We start from the raw sequence: 20,105 nt of genomic DNA, 5'->3' as shown, positions 1-20,105 counted from the left end.
ACAGATGATGTCCATTAATCAATAGTAACATGCAGCATTAAAAAAGATCAAGATGGCCATGATGCAGATTTGTGAATTAATAAGTTTACACATAAACTTATAATCAAAAGAACAATGCAAAATACAACGACTAAATGAACAGACATGGTTTATGAAATGTCAACAGACGTAACCCAAATTTAGTAACTACTCAAAAGCCTGATTGAGGCAAAATAATACACAGTTTGTTCATCTACGTAGTTTTCTGTTCTCTGTCTCAAGAGCACACACATTGAATGCTTCACATGGTATCAGTTTCTACGAAGCAACCTTAATCCTCCTCCACTTTCGCTTGTGACAGAGGTTCCTCTGATCCGGACAGAGTGAACTTCCATTACAACAATCATACACTCTTACAAATCCAAGCCTTACACAGTTTCCATCCCCTCATGCCATGGCTGCTGCTGTTGCTCACACCTACAAGTTGGACAAGTTGGTCGGTTCCAACTACCTTGCATGGCGCGTCAAAATGGAGATGTGTCTCACCCGACTTGACCTTTGGGGCGTCGTTTGTGGTACAGAGGTTAGCCCAACCTCCATTGTCCCTCCTCCAGGTGCTGCTCCACTTATGGCCGCTCAAGTTGTTGCCCAAGCCGCTGCTCAAGATGTATGGAATCTCAAAGTCGTGAGTGCCTGCACCGAAATCGTCCTACACATAAGCGACAAACAGGTGCAATTGGTACGCTCCCTTCCCACGTCCAAAGCAATGTGGGATCATTTGAAATCTCAATACGAACATACTGACCTGCCATCACAAGTGATGATTCTAAAGCGCCTCATCAACCTTGAAATGAAATCTGATCAATCCGCGGATACATTTGTCGATGAGTGGCAAACTCTTTTGGATAATGCGATCATTGCCGGCCTAGTGATCCCAGACACGCTCCAGGTCATGCTACTTCTTGCTGCACTACCTTCGACATGGCGATCATTCATTACTACACAAACCACAGTCATAAATCAAACGGTTCCTCAATTGGCAAGCAAAATTAAGCAAGAGCAGGTCATGAATGACCAGATGACCAAATCAACCCCTTTTGTCACACCCATGGCCATGAATACAAGGATTCACAAAAACTTCAGACAGTCCAACCTGCGAACCGGTGGAAATACAAACAACTTTCGAGAGTGACCATTTCCTTCAAATCGGCCATCATTTAATCAAGGAAACAGAGGCTTAAATCAAGGTTCCTCCTCTCGAAACATTCAGTGCAATTATTATCACAGGATTGGGCATCTAGAACGTGACTGCCGAACTAAAATACCTGAATCTCAGCCACAGACACGGTTCTAGCCACCATGAGCACAAGCACGGGTTGCACTGCTAGAAGACAACCAACAGCCAAATTATGAGGCATCTCAGGAACACAACTCTCTTCAATTATTTGCAGCAACAATTGATACTCAGAATGGCACAACTGATGATTGGTATTTTGATACCGGAGCCACTCATCACATGACATTTATATGACAATGGTTGTCTAATTACAAACCTCTTGCACAACCACTTGAGGTGCGCCTTGGTGATGACAGTACCCAGTATGCTCAAGGTTTTGGCAGCCTCCAAATTCACTTACCAGATGGGCAACATACTCGAATTGATCGAGTATACTACGTACCAGCACTTACCCGAAACCTTCTCTCTGTGAGTGAGGCCACAAAGAACGGCCATGGAATCCCATCCAAACACGTGGACCTCCCATCAAGCTCACCCCCCCATGCAACCACTGGCTTATCACCACAAGCTGGCCATGCACATGCAACCCTTTCCCCGACTGACACGCGTCCACAAACCCCGCCATCTCCCTTAACATCTTCCTCTCCATCCAGTGCTGATGAGCACCCGATCCTTATCTGACATCCTCGCCACAGCAAATGCTGCTGCCCTTGATTACAACCCCGACACTTCTGCAGCCGCCCTCGAAGATGACCTTCCCCTCGACAACATCCGTGTAAAGAATGCACCTTCCAGCGCTGACGCTGATCTGTGGCGAGCAGCCATGGATGCCGAGTTCTCCTCGCTGCAACACAACGGCACATGGACTCTCGTTCCTAAGCCGGCTGGAAGGAGGCTCGTGTCCTGCAAGTGGCTACTGCGAAGGAAATACAATTCCGATGGCTCGATCTCACGATACAAAGCACGGTTGGTGGCCCGTGGCTTCACACAAGTTCCAGGTGAGGACTTCCATGAGACGTATTCCCCCGTCCTTGGCATGCCCTCTTTACGACTGCTCATTGCACTATCAGCTCATCTACAACTACACATCCACCAGCTCGATGTTAAGACAGCGTTCTTACATGGAAGCTTGGACGAGGAGATATACATGGCCCAACCTCCTTACTATGCTCCCACTGCTTATCCTCATCATGTGTGCAAGCTTCAGCGTTCACTCTATGGACTGAAGCAGTCTCCCCGGCAATGGTATTATCGGTTCCACACTTTCATGCTGGAGCATGGATACCGCAGGCTTCCCACAGAGACAAACGTATACATACGGCACCTCCCAGGCTGTCTTCTCATCATCGGAATCTACGTTGACGACATAGTTGCTGTCAGCAGCAATCTCAGAGATCTTCAACGAGTCAAGGCTGAGCTTGCTGCCACTTTCGCTATGGTGGATGGTGGCCCACTCCACTTCTGCTTAGGCATTCATGTGCAACAGAATGAGAGCAATGGCAGCATACACATACATCAGCAAAGATTTATACAAGACATACTACGCAAGTTCCAGATGGTTGACTGCCGACCTAGTCCCATTCCAGGATTTCCTTCCGAAAAATTCACTGTCGAGATGGCACCATCTACCCCACAGGAAATCTCTGCAATGCGAAATGTTCCTTATCGACAAGTGCTCGGCTCCCTTCGTTACCTGGTAACATGTACTCGCCCTGACCCCTGCTTTATAACTGGCAGGTTTATGCAGAATCCAGGTCCCATTCATTGGCAAGCCCTACAACGGGTCCTCCGTTACCTCAAGCAATCCTCCCAACTTGGGATTCAATACATTAAAGGCTCGCCCTCCCTCATTCAGTTACAAGCTTGGTCGGACTCCGATTGGGGGGGAGATCTTGATACAAGGCTTTCTACCTCCGGCTATGTGTTCCTACTAGCGGGGGGAGCAGTATCTTGGCAATCGAGGAAGCAGACTTCAGTTGCACTGTCCTCTACAGAAGCTGAATTCGTAGCTGCAGCAGCAGCAAGCAAAGAAGGCATTTGGCTAAATCAACTTTTGCAGGATCTGGAACTCCATGGCAAGATAGCAGTACCACCATTCATTTTGTTTATGGACAATCAGTCAAGCATTACACTGATCAAGACAATGAAGCACCACGAGAAGACAAAGCACGTGGATTATAAGTATCATTATCTGAAGGAGCTATCTGAAGAGGGCAAACTTATCGTGGAACACACTTCCACACAAGACATGTGGGCAGATTTCCTTACCAAAGCAGTACCTAAACCGAAACATGATCGGTGCTGCAAAGCTATAGGAATGATATAGATAGTGTCTCTGTTATATCCTTTTATCACATCTCGATAATTTTCTTAGTTTCTAAAGGAGGGGGAGTGTGTGAATTAATAAGTTTACACATAAACTTATAATCAAAAGAACAATGCAAAATACAACGACTAAACGAACAGACATAGTTTATGAAACGTCAACAGACGTAACCCGAATTTTGTAACTACTCAAAAGCCCGATTGAGGCAAAATAATACAGAGTTCGTTCATCTACGTAGTTTTCTGTTCTCTGTCTCAAGAGCACACACATTGAATGCTTCACAATATTATCAAGATGAAGATCAACATAAGGGGGCTGAATTAGATAAAGAAGACTATGTTGAAAACGAATTTGAAGAAGACGATGATCTTGAGAATGAAGACATAACTCCTTTCTCTCGCTTGAGGGGAAAAAAAGGAGAACAAAGCTCAAGAAATCCTAATTGTTAAAGTACCATATACAAGTTGAACAAAGATGAAGACCAAAATGATAATGTTGCTGCTGATAATCCAACTGTATTAGATCCTGGTTGAATCGAATTATATTCGTACACAATCATAATTGGCGACTCACCTCCAAATGGAAAACTGGTGAATCACACACAGTCACTTTCATACTCTATTACTCATAAGGCTTCTGTCTTCTTAAGGGGTAGTATAGGAAGTAAGACGTAAATCTTAGAAACCTTCACACACACGGTGCAGAGGTGATATGAATCAACACGTCTCTAGATGAAACGACACCATCTACTACTATATCTCGATATATGCACGAATGTGAACCAATCAATATACACAATTGTATACAAACTCTGATTTCTATAGACAAGTGAGACTCAACGATTGATAAAAAGAATGCCAACAATCTGCTAACAAAGACAGCTTCTGTGGTGCCGAGTTGTGCAAAAATGGCTCATCTAATCACATCGAGCAAAAATAAAACTTTCATGCAAGGCTAGTTCATTTAAAGGCCATGCATTTCTCAATGCCACGTAACCTTTGATTTAGAAACAAAGGTGGGAGTGGTTCTTAAACGGGTTTCAAAAAAAGTTGGATAAGTGGAGAAGCTTTCAGGCAAATTTGGCAGGGAGGAGATTGGTGCTTAACCACTGCCTTTACCCTATCTCTATTTTTATCTATCTTTCTGGTCTCCCTCTAAAACTAGACTAGATAGATTTATCAGAATGTGTAGATCCTTTTTGTGGGGGGAAAACAATAAAATTTCCAAGGTAAGATGGAGCTACTATATTAAACCTAGGGAAGAAGGGGGGTCTAGGTGTTATAGATATTTCACATGCTGCCAAAAAACTCTCTACCACATGGGTAGTCAAAGCTTTACTAAATACAAAAGATGACTGGGCTCAGCTTCTATTGAGAAACATGAGGCACATCTGAGCCTACAGGGCTCCTAAATGGAGAAATTATCCTCTTACGTTAGCTATCTTCAACCCTAAACCCTGCAAAACCAAAGGAAGCACACTCTGGAAATCTATTTGGGGTGATTTTAAAGAGAGAAAAACCTTTCTTCAATTCTCTCATGAAGATGATTTCATGGCCATGGACTTAGTATGGGTGTCAAAAGTTTTCAGAAACTATACACTGACACAGAAATAATTTAGCTTGGCATCTTCTCTATTTAAGAAGGGACTACAATCTTGGGGGCAGTTATGGAACAGCGAACTTTTCAGATAGAAGACATGGCAAGAAATTAAAAGGGAGTTTTCTCTCACCAACCAAAGGCAAGGACTTATCATGGATAGGTTTGAATTATGGACGGAAGAAATTAGCTCGAAAGGTGGCTCTGTCCTGTGTATACATAAAGAGTTCAATTGGGTACAATGTTCTTCCATACTTCCAATACCAACTCCAACTGATGATATGGATGACCTTTCTAGAACCCTTAATGACACATGCCAAGTTTGATAGAGTTTGGGCTAAAAACGTTCCAAAGAAGATGTCTTGCCTTTCTTGGCTTATTCTTCACAAAGAACTTTAGACTAATGCTAGAGAGCTCAGAATAGGAAAGGGAGATGACAAATGTCAAAGATGTCTTGATTGCATGGAGGATATATTTCATCTTTTTGTTGCGTGTCCCCATGCCAGAAGAGTTTGGCAATTCATTCATATTGAGTGTGGAGAACCTGTTAAGCCAAAAGCTATTTTGCTAGGAGATGCTTGCAAAATAAGGCATGAGCCTTGGTTCCAAATAAGGGCACATGCTCTATGGTTCATATGGATCTCTAGAAATAACTTTCAGTTTAACCTTAAAGATCTATGTACTGATGCCTTGTTTGCTTCATGGTGGGATGGGAAAAAGGATGCCTTGATTTTCAAATAAGTGCCTACAATTTGGAATACTCTGCAAGATTGAATTCTGATATTTCAAGACACAAAGGCTACTGCTTTATTTCTGATGAACACACAAAGCTTCCTCACTTCCTGCAGAGAAGAGCTAAGCCATTTCAATATTAGTATAAAAGAAAGCTCCCAAATGTTAAAAGAAACGTTCACATGCACATCTATAGATCCTACCTTAGTTTCTACCTCTTAAAATTACATTATTGTAGCTGCAATGAAACCATTGGTGTACTAATTCAAACTAAAATCTCCAAATCTTAGGAAAATCAAGAATCCCCAAATTTCATACACAAATTTTCTTTTTAATCCCCTTGGAATTATGCCCCCATATGGATGAGGAGGTTACAACCCAGTTTCAACACTATAGGCCAGGTAAATTGCTCATAAATTGTAATATTTTGCTTAGAAAAAAATCAACATTTATATAGTCCACACATACTTCTGTATTGGTTCCATAGTGGAGATTGCTTACTCCCTATTTATACTAGCTCACTTTCTGTACCATATGGATCACAAGTCCTTCCGCACAAGATTCTTCCTCGTGTAACTTTGAATAACTTATTTCTTGTAGAGATTTATAAGACCCTTTCAGTTAAATCATGGCCTTTGACTTTTAAGGGGAAAAAGAAATCTCTTTCTCGAGTATAGGTTGATGATGCTAGACGCTCGTTGTCTATATTCTTTCCTTGTGCCATTCTCAACTAAGCACTTAGCTAAAGAAGACCAAGGAGTCTTGCTTGTTAATAGATCTCTATTATTAGCACACATCTAGGATTCATATTATGCTAGGATCACACTCAATGCTCTAGGCTTTACAAATATCTCTAGATGTGGAGAAAGCATTAATCAAAGTTTGATTTGGACTCAAGAAACGCATGAACCATAGGTTAACTTGGAATTTTCTTGGCACAATGGGACCACTCCTTAGTGTAGGCAGTTTCAATCTTGTAAATGGAGATTTTTTTTTCATTTTTTCATTTATGTGCATAAAATGCATTCCATATCATGTTTGATGTATGCAAAAAATTGTCATGGAATTTAGATCCTATGTAACTAAACATTAAAGTGAGGAGCTTCTAATGGAAATAGCTATAAAATGAGGAAGTCATGAGGAACACCTAACAGAACTAAGAGGAAGTAGCTAGGTACGCAGTATAATATCCAGGGAACGTATTGTATAAATTTGTTCAACTTTTGAAAAATGCTATAATAGCATCATTATCTTATGTTTACACTATATAAAATAAGATTTCCTTACATGTCCTATTACATGGATTCATTTTAAAGTAAATATAACAAATTATTTTCTTGATACTTACCTCAACCTCGTGTGTTGCAGCATCATGGTATTGTATTCCAAGTTGATGCTTTTGATATCGTTCCAATATTTTTTCCATGCTATGAAAACAAAGATTGGAGCTTATCTCTCTCTCTCTCTCTCTCTCTCTCTCTCTCTCTCTCTCTCACACACACACACACACACACACACACACACACACACATTCCCATCCTATGAAAACGAACAATAGATCTCTCTCTTTCTCTCTCTCTCTCTCTCTCTCTCACACACACACACACACATTCCCATCCTATGAAAATGAACAATAGAGCTCTCTCTGTCTCTCTCTCTCTCTCTCTCTCTCTCTCTCTCTCATATTTTTCTAATTTAAATCTTCTATTTGGTACATTATAGATTTTGTAAGAACAATAAGATGGCCAGGGGAAGAGGCTACCCATATAAAATACCCCAATTGCATTGAAGGAACACACGGTAAAAAGGAAGGCAATTGCATTGAAGGAACACACGGTAAAAAGGAAGAAATGCCTTATAAAATTCCTCATGAAACTTGACATCCAAGAAGGAAAATCATAAGACCATGCAAGAAAGATTCCATGGAGATTCCATGCAGGAGAAAATTTAAAAAATGAAATAGGTGGTACCTTGAAATTTAAAAGATAGGTATCAAGGAGAATAATTACATAGTTGGACCCCAACATTAAAGCACTAACTTCAAGATATTAAATTCATTAAGGTAAGGCAAGACAAGAGTCAAATAAAATGTAATACTAATTCAATAAAGATTTCAAACCTTGTTCCCAAATGATAAGTAGGCACAAGGCTTACCCAGACATTTGAGAATGTTTAAGAAGGAGATCTAGGAATAGAACGAGTCCTTCAATCTCAAAGAAATGTGGATAAAAGAGGGTGAGCTACCCTAGGAGACCTAGACATAGCCAAGAACACATGAAAAATAATTTTAAGATGGAGAATGTGCAAATTGAGAATGCCTAGATACTAGAAAGTATTAGCAAAAGAGAAATATTGATAATTGGATTCAAGGATGCAAAAGAAATACAAGGCAAGTTAGCAACGTGGTCGCATTTGAAGGTAAGGCATGCCTTCCTCAAAGAGGACTCATGACATGCAATTAAACTAGAACAAAGGTCTCAAGGTCAAGGAAGCTAGGATCAAGTGTAAGAAGATAAGAGAACTGAACTAGTCATCTCTATGTGGGTGATATGTGTATCTCTCATCTCTATAGATTGATGTATATAAATCTCTTACTTAAATGGCCAAAGCAAGGATGAGCATGGTAAAAACATGTGAAGAGACCTATAAGGATGTATGTGTCACAACATACTCGTCTCCTTCACAAAACATCTAAATATGCTAGTACTATAAAGACATGACAAGTATACCTATTTTGGTAGTTATGTGAGGACATCTATAAATATAGAGGTCAGCCTACTTCTAAAGTAGTATCCCGAGATGGGATATACATGCAAAGAATTCTAGACTTCAAGACGAAGCCCTCTTGCTTACATAAGCAAACACTATAGTGGAGGAGGTTCCATGTACCTTAGAGGAAGCACATGGCAAATCCACAACCACATAGCCTACCTAAGAACAATCACTCCTTAATCTTACACCACCCCATCTCTTTACAATGAATAAATGTACATGTATACATGTGTATAGCTAGGGTTTTGGTGTGTCTTAGTGTAAAATACAAGATCTTTCTTGCATAAACTCTCTACATGGTTACCTTTTGAGGACCATATATTTTATCTGTTGTTGCCTTCGAGCTGCCAACACATTTTGAGCAATCATGGTGTAGATCCATAAATTTCCAAATCATGAAGGCAAAGAGTATTTGATTTGTGGCAACGTAGCATTGAACAATGCGCTTGGACACCATTGCAAATGCCATGGTGATGCCAGATAATGGATCACCTACTGCAAACTTGCAAAGGGCCACAACTATAAGATGTATCTGGGAATTGAGGTAAGCACATGTAGATCTTGGATCTTCACAAGGTGAAATGAAAATACCAAGTGGTGGATCATGACCCAACAAATAGAGATAAAGCTATGAGGATGTAGCTTGAGTAACAAGTGGGGGAAATGTGGATCCCGCCAAAGAAAGTAGTTCAATATCAAAGCAAGGAGCAAAGTGCCCATTCTTATACGTAACATAAGAAAAGATCCATTTAAGTGATCAAAGATGCCCTATAATATGTTATAGGTGTAAATCTAGTGGACATGGGCATCTCTAGCAAAGCCACATACCACCAAAGAATTTTCTTGACGTAAGTGAGGTTGGATTAACTTCATCCCACAAATTCCAAACTAGGATAAATTATGATATTATAGCCATGTGACATAAAGAATACCTGATGTGACAATTCATATATTATTCATGAGGTGCAAATGAAGAAGCATGAGCTCATGACATTAAATACATACCTAGAAACATTTGTGCATGTTTGCATCTTGTGTGCATGCATGTGTATGTGCATATGTGCTTCCTTAGCCATTTCTTGGTAATAGTGATACTTCACGATCTGTTACTATCTCAGCCATAACTAAGGATCATAGACCCAACTACACCAAGCCCGTCTAATCATAGTTTGTTCTCAATCTAGAACTTAAGCTTTCCTCCCATCTTGGGCTCGCCCTCATGTTCCAATTGCATGGGTCTTGTCTCCTCGGATGAGCTTCCTAGCCTACAACTTTACACGCCCCTACTCTGACTACCATTTGGTTCCATATTACTATGCATCCCAGTCTTGAAATCCATTCTAGTACCTTAGCTTCCATGCCCCTTCTTGGGCTACTCCTGAGCATTCAAGTGTCCTCTTGAGTGCATCTCCTATCAGACGGCTTCTAGCTACCATGCAAACAGTGCTTAGGTACAACCCCTCAGACTGCTCCCAACATCCTTCATAAGTTTGGTATCAAGACACGCTTGCACAACCTATGTGTGGAACCTTCGGTTTTTCTTCCTTACATATGGCAAGTCCCATTTAGAGATCTCACTGGGCAGTACCTTTGCACAGCATCCCTAATCATGGGCATGCTGTTTGAGGTCATGGTATCAGTGCAACTTGGTCTCACATGTTAGTGGCATTTGCATAAGCTCGGTACTCTTGACCCCTCTAGCTCACTCCTGGATTGGTACCAAATGGCTCACAAGGTTCACACCAATTTCTAGGACAAGGTCCTTCCCATCTTCACTCTTGCACATGGGTTGACTTCCCTCTTTTTGCCCATTGCCATCATAACGCATTCACACAACTCTCAAGTAACACACCCAGCACTAGTCCTCTATGTGCTCAGTCCTAATCCACCATTTACCTTCTTATGAGTGCATATGCTCAAGGATAGCAAGGGGTCAAGTAGGAGTTTAAAAAAAAAGACACCTCAAGGGGGTCACTATGAATGAACCCTATATATCATGTACATTTAAGGTCTATCTATAAAACCCCTTATCTATTTTTCATTAATAAAATGCACCCCTTTCCTATTTCATTTGTAAATGTTTTTACAAAATGCTTTTTTTGGCACCCTTTTGTCTGTGAAAATGTGAGAAAAAATAAAATTAAATATTCCCTTATGTTGAACTCACATGATAGTCACATAAATTATTGAGTGAACCCTCAGAGAATGACACTTAGATTGCATATGAAGTTTACAAGCCCACTAGCTTAACATTCTCTTTTCAACACCAGCTCACTAGTTTGCAAGCACATTGTAGAGGATAAGTTGGATATCCCACATACTCACCCCCCCTTGAGAGAACTTGAGCTCTGTCTCAAATGTATGAGGTTTAGCCCAAAATCCTAACCCCAAACAATATAGACTTCAATGAGTGGCCATGCACCCACCCACCCTGAATGAGTATGTCACACTTGCTATTCTACTATACTTGACTTTAAAATTACGCCATCTCATAATAGGGGGATAATAAGGAGAAAATGAACACGTCATGTGGACAACCTTGTGACAAACACAAAGTGGAAAATATTTACATAGACACATACAAGATCTTTCTTTTGAAGAACACATTTTGATATGCCTTTGAGCATAGAACTTGTTTTGAAAAGAAGCAAAGTTCATGCCATTGGCATATCTGTCTTGGAAACATGCACTTGGACTCGGCCCGAGGGATTTTGAAATCAATACACAACCAAGAGAGTGTCTGCTAGACAAAACTTCCACCCCATGCAAAGTGTACGGCTGGATGAACTATAGTGCCAGGCCAATATTTCCACCCCACCCACAACATCAAATTGTAAGGGAGCCCCAATAGAAATATTTTTATTATTAAATCCCAAATCATGAAGTACAGCCCACCATGGCCAAGCCAGTCCTTCCAACAGGTGAACGGTGTAACATTTGGTAGCCTAGCCCACCGGATCTTCGTTGATGTTTCATGAGTACCTAGCATTGTACCATGCCAGTGCTTCCATCCCACCATTAAAATTATGTTGCAAGATAGCTCTAGACAACTTGGATGTTGTATTTAATCACACAAGGTCATATATGTTGAACATACCTATTGTAGACACTACCCCGATCCTGTGTGTTCTAGACTTTCATACATCATCTCTTTTATCTTGGTTGGCATTACATCTGGCCAGTATACCCAGCTAGTATACAACATCAAGTCTCTTGGTAGCCCATTAGGATCGATTTGGATCTTATAGCATATGTTTCACTTGGTCTCCCACCTAGATTGCATGCTTTATAGAACAATAATCCATTTTTCTCAAGTGTAACGATCCACCCAATAGTGCAATCTAGGCTTCCCATCCAATCCATAGCACAAGGTTTTTGTGCCCTCTGAGTAGGATCATAATTTTTAAGCCCAGTTGTCCCTCTAATGTTGGCATTGGTAGGAAGTATCCACCCACAAACCCCTACCCAATACATGTTGCTCGATTTTCTAAATAGCTCTCTGCATAGACTCATACTTTGTGGCATCTTGCACTGATGTTTTTGAATTTAATCCGTTTGTTTCCTCTTGCACCACCAGTGTGTCAATAGTCGCAACTTTTTCACTTTCTTGAACCATAGCCCTAGATCCAAGTCTTGGATTTTCAATCCATCTCACTTTTTATGTCACTTCTAGGTCTATCTCTTTGCAGTCTATTCCATATCCTTTAGCTTCATGGTAGCTCATCCTTTGCGGTCTTCTTTCCCTATGGCACCATTTCCTACCTTGCACTGTTACATGCTCATCTCAGCTCCCCCAAGTCCGTGTCCCAACTCGTAGTATGTGTCATTGTTCATGAGCAGAATGAACACATCCTCCTCATTGCATTGACCCTACTAAATATTTTTGTAGCTAGATTCATGTTTGCATCTTCTTGGAGCCATATCCTTTCACTCTGAGGCATGCTCCATTATGTGTTCATCTGCATGGCAACCCTTGGCTCATACTAATAAATGATATCTACACTTTGAAACATCTTCTCTTGGGCTTGTCTCACCTGCTTGTTCATTGGTCTGTGCTTGAGCAATTGGTCACCACTTGCCCACATGTTCATCTGTTTGCTTTAGTTCCGTGTGGATCGCTCGCCACTTCGCTTTAGATCCACACAATCTTACTTTGTTTTTATAGTTTGAAGGGGGGGGGGGGGGGGGGGACCCGGAACATAGTCATTGAGGATGCAAAACATCATCATTGATATGCACAAGGACACTTCTTATTTTTCCTCAACCCTTGGGTTGTTGATGTTGCACCTACATTGCTTGCCTAAAGCCAATAGTGGCTGTACATGTCTCCAAAGGACATATATGGTTGTTGATGTTGCACCTACATTGCTTGCCTAAAGCCAATAGTGGCTGTACATGTCTCCAAAGGACATATATGGTATCAACATTGAGACAAGTCTTTCCCATATGACTTACAAAATATGAAGTTATTCCCATATGACTTGCAAAATATTAATTTATTAAAAGCTTGCACATTTTTTTAAGTCAATACTTTGCATGTACTATTGTTAACTTTCATGTTGTTGCTTCTCACAAACTTCTTATAAAATCATAAATGCTCCAACGTTATTTCTTTTGGAGAAGTGCAAAGAAGAACATTGCTTCCACGAAAATGGATCTACATTAGTCAAGGATGCATAAGAAAATGTGAAAATGATCTTAAAATGATGTGAAGCATCACTCAATAATAAGATATACAACCCTTTTCTTTCCATCCAAGACCCTATGGCATGGCCATTAACTTTTATATCCCAATAATGAGGCATATGGATCATGAAAAAGTAAGTCCTAGAAATTTAAGAGTTCAGAGAAAAAGAGAAAGTCTATCTTAGGGCAGAAAAATCTTCAGAATTCCTATAGATGGTCAAATGACCAACGTTATCTCCTAGCTATTGTGGACAGTACACCACTCCTAATACATAAGAGAATTGGCAAACTTGCTTACAAATTAGCTTTACTAGAAAGATGTCACGTAAATCTAAATTTTTCATGTTAGTAGAGTCAAAAGGAAATTTGAAGATGATGAATCAATATTAGAAATCAAATCTAGGTTGAACTCATAAGACCTGCATCTTTACTACACAACCCAGGAAAAATTTTAAGATTGACAAGAACAAAGAGTCATTTTTCAATATATCAAGTACGTCTCGCTAAGTAGAAGGATAGACCCAAATAGAGTTTAACATTTGAAAGGGTAAGAAATCTCTAGAGAAGGTTTTCCAAATTTGTTTTTAAGGACGTAAGCCATCCTTAAGAGGAAGTAAATGTTACGTGAACCATAAGCACATATTTTTTAAGGGGAAGGGGATGTTACATTAACTAGAACCATATAATTCTATGGAATGGTTTTGGTATGGTGAGGAACCATAAGCACCTCACCAGTGCTTACTTTACTTAGGGCTAGAGGGCTTGGGTGTACAGTCATTCATAGGCCTATGATATAGTCATGAGCTGCATTGATAAACCCATGAGAGGGTTCTAGAGAGATGCAGCTCAACTTGGAAGGGGCTCTCATAAATGAGACCCCATACAAGAAAGAAGAAGAGGGAGTTGAGCAAGAAGTAGTGGGCTAGGTGGCCATCCAGTTGGTTTGAGATTCATGATAATCCAAGCCAAATTATTTAGCTTGGTATGAGAGATTGGTTTAGAATGAAATCTCAGCCCTCAATAACTATATCTCACTGCTACTATGGATTCTCACTTCACTCCTATATTCAACCACCATGAGAGAATAAGTTGTCCTATAACCAAAAATTTATCTCTGAACAAACTAGCATTTATTTTATCCAACAGATTCATGAGGACTCATTAAGGATGCATAGCTAGATATTGAACATTTGGAGCTATCCAAGAATGAATGGAATATTATGTGATGTTGTCAATGTTGCCAATATACTTGCCACAGTCAGACAGATGTTGAACTATGAGAGATGAGACAACACATGCTCCCAAGGAATGACTATATTTATGTAGTAGATGTATACATATAGTTGAGGACAAGGGTTGAGTGTGGGCGAGCTATATATAGCTCTAACACCCCCACTCAAACCAAGCCCTCTGGCTACGGTTGAAAAACCCCTTGGGGAGTTCAAGGGAAAACCCCGAGCCACTATATAGATGTCTAGGGAAAATAAAGGCTAGGCTTGTGCCAAAGTATTTGAAGCACAATCTGTGAGTGCACATCGTGATATAATATCAGAAGGGAGAAAATAGACAAGGATGGCCTCAGGCTATAATATTGCAATCTGTGAGTGCTCATCATTATGCCTTATCAAAAGAAAGAAGACCCAATCTTTGCAATGCCAAGTCCATTGTAGAGAGTTGGGAACCGAGCTTGTAGTGGAGGCTTTGTGAGAATATCTACAATCATCTTAGATGTTGGGAAATACTCTATCTGAAAGATGTCGAACAAAATAATAGTGAACTGCTATGTGTTTTGTTTTGTTGTGATGGACATAGTCTTTGTTTGTATACATATTGCACTCTAATTATCGCATTATAGCCAAGATCAAAGAGAACTCCTGCAACCAAATCAACTCTCATGTTGCAAATGATGTTGCCACATACTCTGCTTATGTGCAGGGCACAACAACATAGTATTGTTTCTTGCTAGTCCATGAGACCAAAGATTGGTTGAGGAAGAGACAATTGCCGCTAGTTGATTGCATTTGTGAGAATGGGCTGGCCCATTTTGTGTCAGAATAGCCAAGAAGGGAAAGAGTAGGAGGAGAATCCTATCTTCGATATACCAGACCATGTTTCTTAGTGTCCTATAGATATTTTAGTACACTTTACCGTTGTCTAGTGACTTTGGTAGGGATTTGCAAGATGCAGTTAATGTCCAAGCGAGTTCGTGGAATAAAGAATGTCAAGTCAAGTGTTTAAACCGACAAAATGGAGGAATCCAACAAGATTTTAAAAGGAACATGATCTTTGAGCAATGGATCAATCTAGTCAGAACGATTCTTGTTGGACATAGCAAAATGAGGGAGTGGATACCGGGTTTGCCTTTGCCATGGAAAATTTGTCTCAGATTTCCATAATGAATTTTGTCTAGTGAAGGAAGAGGATACCCAAGTCACGAAAATGCTAGACTTCAAAACTGAGGCAGATCTGGGAGGAATAGATACCTCCCAAATCTACCATCTTGAAGGTAGAAGATAGTAGAACCTGGGCACTTTTGAGAAAAGAAAGATCATTGGAAATCAAAATGATGTCATCCACATACAAAGCAATGATGATAATGGACTGCCGGTCTCATTACAAATAGATGTTTGCATCTGAGGAGCATGGATGGAACTTGTTTATCTAAAGGAAAGAATAATTCTTGAGATACCAAGCCCGAGATGCCTGCTTCAAATCATAAAGTGCATGATGTAATTGAAAAACCAAATGCTCTTTTCCTTTCACAACGAAGCATGGAGGCTACTCCATGTAGATTTCTTCCTATAAGTTGCCATTCAAAAAATAAAATTTGGCATCCATCTGATGACTTGTAAATCAAACTGGGTGGCAAAGGCCAATAGGATACAAATGTTTGCGATGCAAACAACATGACAGAAGGTGTCATGGTAATCAACTAGTACCACCTAAGAAAAACCTTTAGCAACCAACCGTGCTTTACATTTATCAAAGGTACCATCACCTTTGAGCTTGGTCTTATAGACCCACTTGCATTGAATAAAATCTAGGGCTGAGCCCGTCCCAGCAAGAAGGCCGCAAAGAGGGCCAAAATTCTCTTCTCTAAAAGTCATATCGTACCTCTCGAGGGGCATGCCAATTAATTGATTTCCTACAATTGGGAAAGCTCATACAATGAAATAAATCCATCAGGTTCATGATAAGATTCTGCATCTTGGTACTAGACTGTACCACCGATCAAAGTCAAAGCGTGAATCATTGATCAGGAAAATTTAGTGGAGTAGAAGCTAGTACCATAAACGAGTGGCCACAAAAAGGAAAGTCGAGACCAATCGGAGAGATCAGTCAACTTTGTTAAAATAGTCGAGGTTGATGTGTCGCGATAAAGGACTGTATATTGGAGTTGATAAGGGAATTCAGAAATGTGAGCGAATGCCTGATCTATGTCAGTTCATATGTTTACGTCCATGAACCTTTCGAATTTGATCAATCGGAACTAGTTGACAGTCTTCTCAGCATTGTGAAATGATTCCAATTTCCGAGGGTCAATATTTACTGATACGAGGGAAAGAATCTCATAGAACTTTATTATGTCCTTCGCAGTTACCTCAGGCAATACTATCGGCACGTACGCATACTACGTATTGAGGAGGAGAAGAGAAGAAATTTAATAGGTGAGACAAAGCAATTCGACATCCTTGGGTTTGATTCTTGACATCAACTCTTTATCAACCACACTAGTCCTTCCCATACATAACTTTAACACCTGGCGATATCTATTCTTGGAGTTTCCCACGGATCTGCAACTAGCTATCATCAATTATCTCTAATTACTGTTATTTTGCTGCAAGTATGTTTCTCTTATGGGTGGGAATTTCGGATGATTAGACATATATCTTGGAGATTTTTTGCTCAATCTCATCTCAAAAGCCATTACTCTCCGAGGCCTATAAATGGTGTAATGCAAACTTCCTGAATGCAATTAGGTATAATAAAGGTTGATGACTTGCATTAGATTTTGGCATCAGCTCCCTTTTCCTCCCAATCAACCTTTCATTCCACATTATGAACTGAACCCACCGCATGTACTAAAACTAGTTTAACGTACTCGAAAGCAACTATCACCCAAAGCTCAATCACCATGAATGTATTGTAAATTCATTTGAAGCTAATGAACATTAAAAAAAAACTAGTATCTTTGCATTACTTGATCCTTTCCATCCTTGACTACTGCATCGTAGTATTGGTGTAATATCCACTTGGACCCTATTGTTTGATGGGGCTTACAATGAATCCTAGAAGTGCCAAAGTCATTTCGTTTTTTCCTTTGAAGGAGTTACATTTAGCTATAGTGATCCTATAGAAGCTAGCATTAGGATTTAAGCCAAGTATTATAAATTAACTATTGGTCTCCAATGGGCCCATGACAGTCAAATACATCTTTTCCTGATTATTGAAATAGTCCTCAAATGGTTTGCCCAATAAAATCAAGATGCTCTATTAAAGGTTATTAGAAGAGATCGAACATAGACTTGAGGAGTTTAATGAAGTAAAGGGAGGTACTCAAGGGTTATATCAGCTTGCTTTGGTTATGGATTTGTTTTCTCCTCTCGTAAATAGTAATGTGCAAACAATGGCAAGATCGAAGTCAATAGAAAGACACTTTCCCTCGTCTTTTGGCTAGAATATCAAAAGTTTTTATGGGAGGAAAGATCATTTTTAAGTAGCATGATGTGTTCTTGAATTTTCGGAGTGAGTATTATTGCTCATTGAGTATACCCACTTTTCTCTTGAAGGGATTGCCAAGGTTTAGTATGTAAAACAAAACAATGTCGTGAAGAAGATTTGGCCCTTGTTGGTATATAGCAATTAAATATCAGTTTGACACATGTGAAGACCCTATTAATTTGCACTTGTAGGTGGATAAGGTGAGGCAAGGAGATGTAGAAAGCACATGTCACATTTATATGTGATCATGCAACTACAATCTTTGATGGCCTAATAGCCACTCAGCCTAGCAATGAGGGCTTTCTTACCATGTTGACCCACTATTTACTGAACCTCATGATAATAGGATTTATGATTCATTCAAGCTTAAGATGAAGTAGAAGAATCCAACTACACTAAAATAAACACAATGAGTATCCCAAAAGTTCGACAAGGTGCAAAGTGGATCCTTTAGCATGTATGCTACCTCCTCTCCTAATGTCAATTTTCATTTTTCATGCATGGATCATGCAACCTCCTCAATATGCCTATGTAGCCTCATCCTCAAACTTTCTCATATCCTCTTCAACAAGCACCTCTCTTGTCGACCCTCCCAAATCTTTATCCCCATCTTGCTGAAGATGTTTTAAGTAAGGAAAATGCAACATTTCTTAACGATCTTTTCCTTCAGACGATGGGAATTTGGGTATATAACAATTGTTCCATTTTAATAATTTCTCAAGACTCAAGTTTCCTGTCAATGATCTCATTGATGAGATGAGGACTAGGGGGAGGAGAATATTTTTGGCTCTATTTTGAGTAATGGCTTTAAATGGGTAATAATGTACTTGAGAAGGTGATAGGGAGTAAGGGCTTGTGCAATCATACATGCCCATCTAATATGCTAACATGGGCAATCAAGTATCCTCTCTAAATCAATTATGGACAAAACATACCTCGGCTTTTCTACTATGCATCTAGCATATGGATTTTGAGGGTATTTACCCCTCTATTATATTAAGACCTTTTGCTACATTGTCACTCTTATTCACCCACTACTATGATGCAACAATATTCTTCTTCATCCATCTACTATGATGCAAAAATCTTCATACTACAAAATATGAGTCCTTCTTATGCTTGTGCTTATTAGTGGATCCACTTGTCTAGTGTCCACCTTGGTAACCCTTAAAGGGCCTTGGAAAACTTCGATGCCTTTGTCACTTAGAGCAGCAATTCCTTCTCCTTTGTGCTTTGGAGCTTATGCATTAAGGATTTAAGGGAATTGTACTTGGATCTTAGACCATGATACTTTAAAGGATCTTTGAAGGCCTCAGACTTGAAGCTTGGGGCTACTATCTAAGGATGGCCTCTTAAGCTAACTAACACCAACATGGAGCTTCATGCCCAACAAGAAGGAGGCTTGAGCTATAATTAGCTCACCTCACATGAATGCTTGTAGGAGGTTCAGCGAGGGGATCACCTCCAACCAAGGAAACATAGAGGAGGATATATTTTCTTTCTCATGAAAGGAAAGAATAACATAAAGGGGAATAAAGGGGGAATTTCATTATATATATTTATTTGACACTAGGTTCAATGGAATCATAAATCAGCCCAACTTACATGTCCTGGTTCAAATAATTTTATATTGAAAATTTTACATTTCCCCTTAAAGTGAACAATTAAACCCCTTATGTTTGTCATTTTTTTTGTCAAAAGTCACATTTATTAAAGTAGAGTTTTTTGAGTTCTTTTCTTTAGCACTATACAGCTTTTCCATATCATCCCATTTAAGCATACTCGTTACAAGCTCGTCAATGTGATGGACAATAATTTTATCAAAGGGAAGCATGATGATTTCTCATGATCTTTCACTATCCTAAACCTCACTCTACTTTAGTTGGACCAAGAGTTTTCTCACCATTGACATATGTCCATAAAATCTTAAACATTAACAAGTGTTGCAATGTAGAGTAATCCTCTCCATTAACTTTTCTATTTAAGAGATCTCTTTGGGCATTGCACCAACCCCCAATTAATGAAGGGACTTGTTTCAAGGCTTACATTTTTAAC

At 39.7% G+C, this 20,105-nt stretch overlaps 2 protein-coding genes across 3 annotated transcripts in view; both read right to left on the bottom strand.

Annotated features, from left to right (window-relative positions):
* Window positions 1-20,105, bottom strand: part of LOC147887081 (MADS-box transcription factor 6-like) — a 193,723-nt gene that overhangs the window by 56,829 nt on the left and 116,789 nt on the right. The window lies entirely within an intron of this gene.
* Window positions 482-20,105, bottom strand: part of LOC147887082 (MADS-box transcription factor 58-like) — a 28,295-nt gene continuing 8,671 nt past the window's right edge. The window contains exons 2-4 of one of the 2 annotated variants that reach the window (XM_087394018.1): window positions 7,219-7,297; window positions 785-977; window positions 482-688 (exon numbers count right to left, since the gene is read on the bottom strand). In XM_087394018.1, coding sequence (XP_087250144.1) covers window positions 975-977; window positions 7,219-7,297 — 82 coding nt within the window. In that variant the 3' untranslated portion in view covers window positions 482-688; window positions 785-974. The remainder of the gene's footprint in view (window positions 689-784; window positions 978-7,218; window positions 7,298-20,105) is intronic. The other variant, XM_087394017.1, reaches the window with a different exon arrangement.

This window comes from Dipteris shenzhenensis, chromosome 23 (assembly GCF_047967505.1).
Source record: "Dipteris shenzhenensis isolate YYH24624 ecotype China chromosome 23, Dip_SZ_1.0, whole genome shotgun sequence".
NCBI lineage: Eukaryota > Viridiplantae > Streptophyta > Polypodiopsida > Gleicheniales > Dipteridaceae > Dipteris > Dipteris shenzhenensis.
This window is presented reverse-complemented; position numbering and strand designations above follow the sequence as displayed.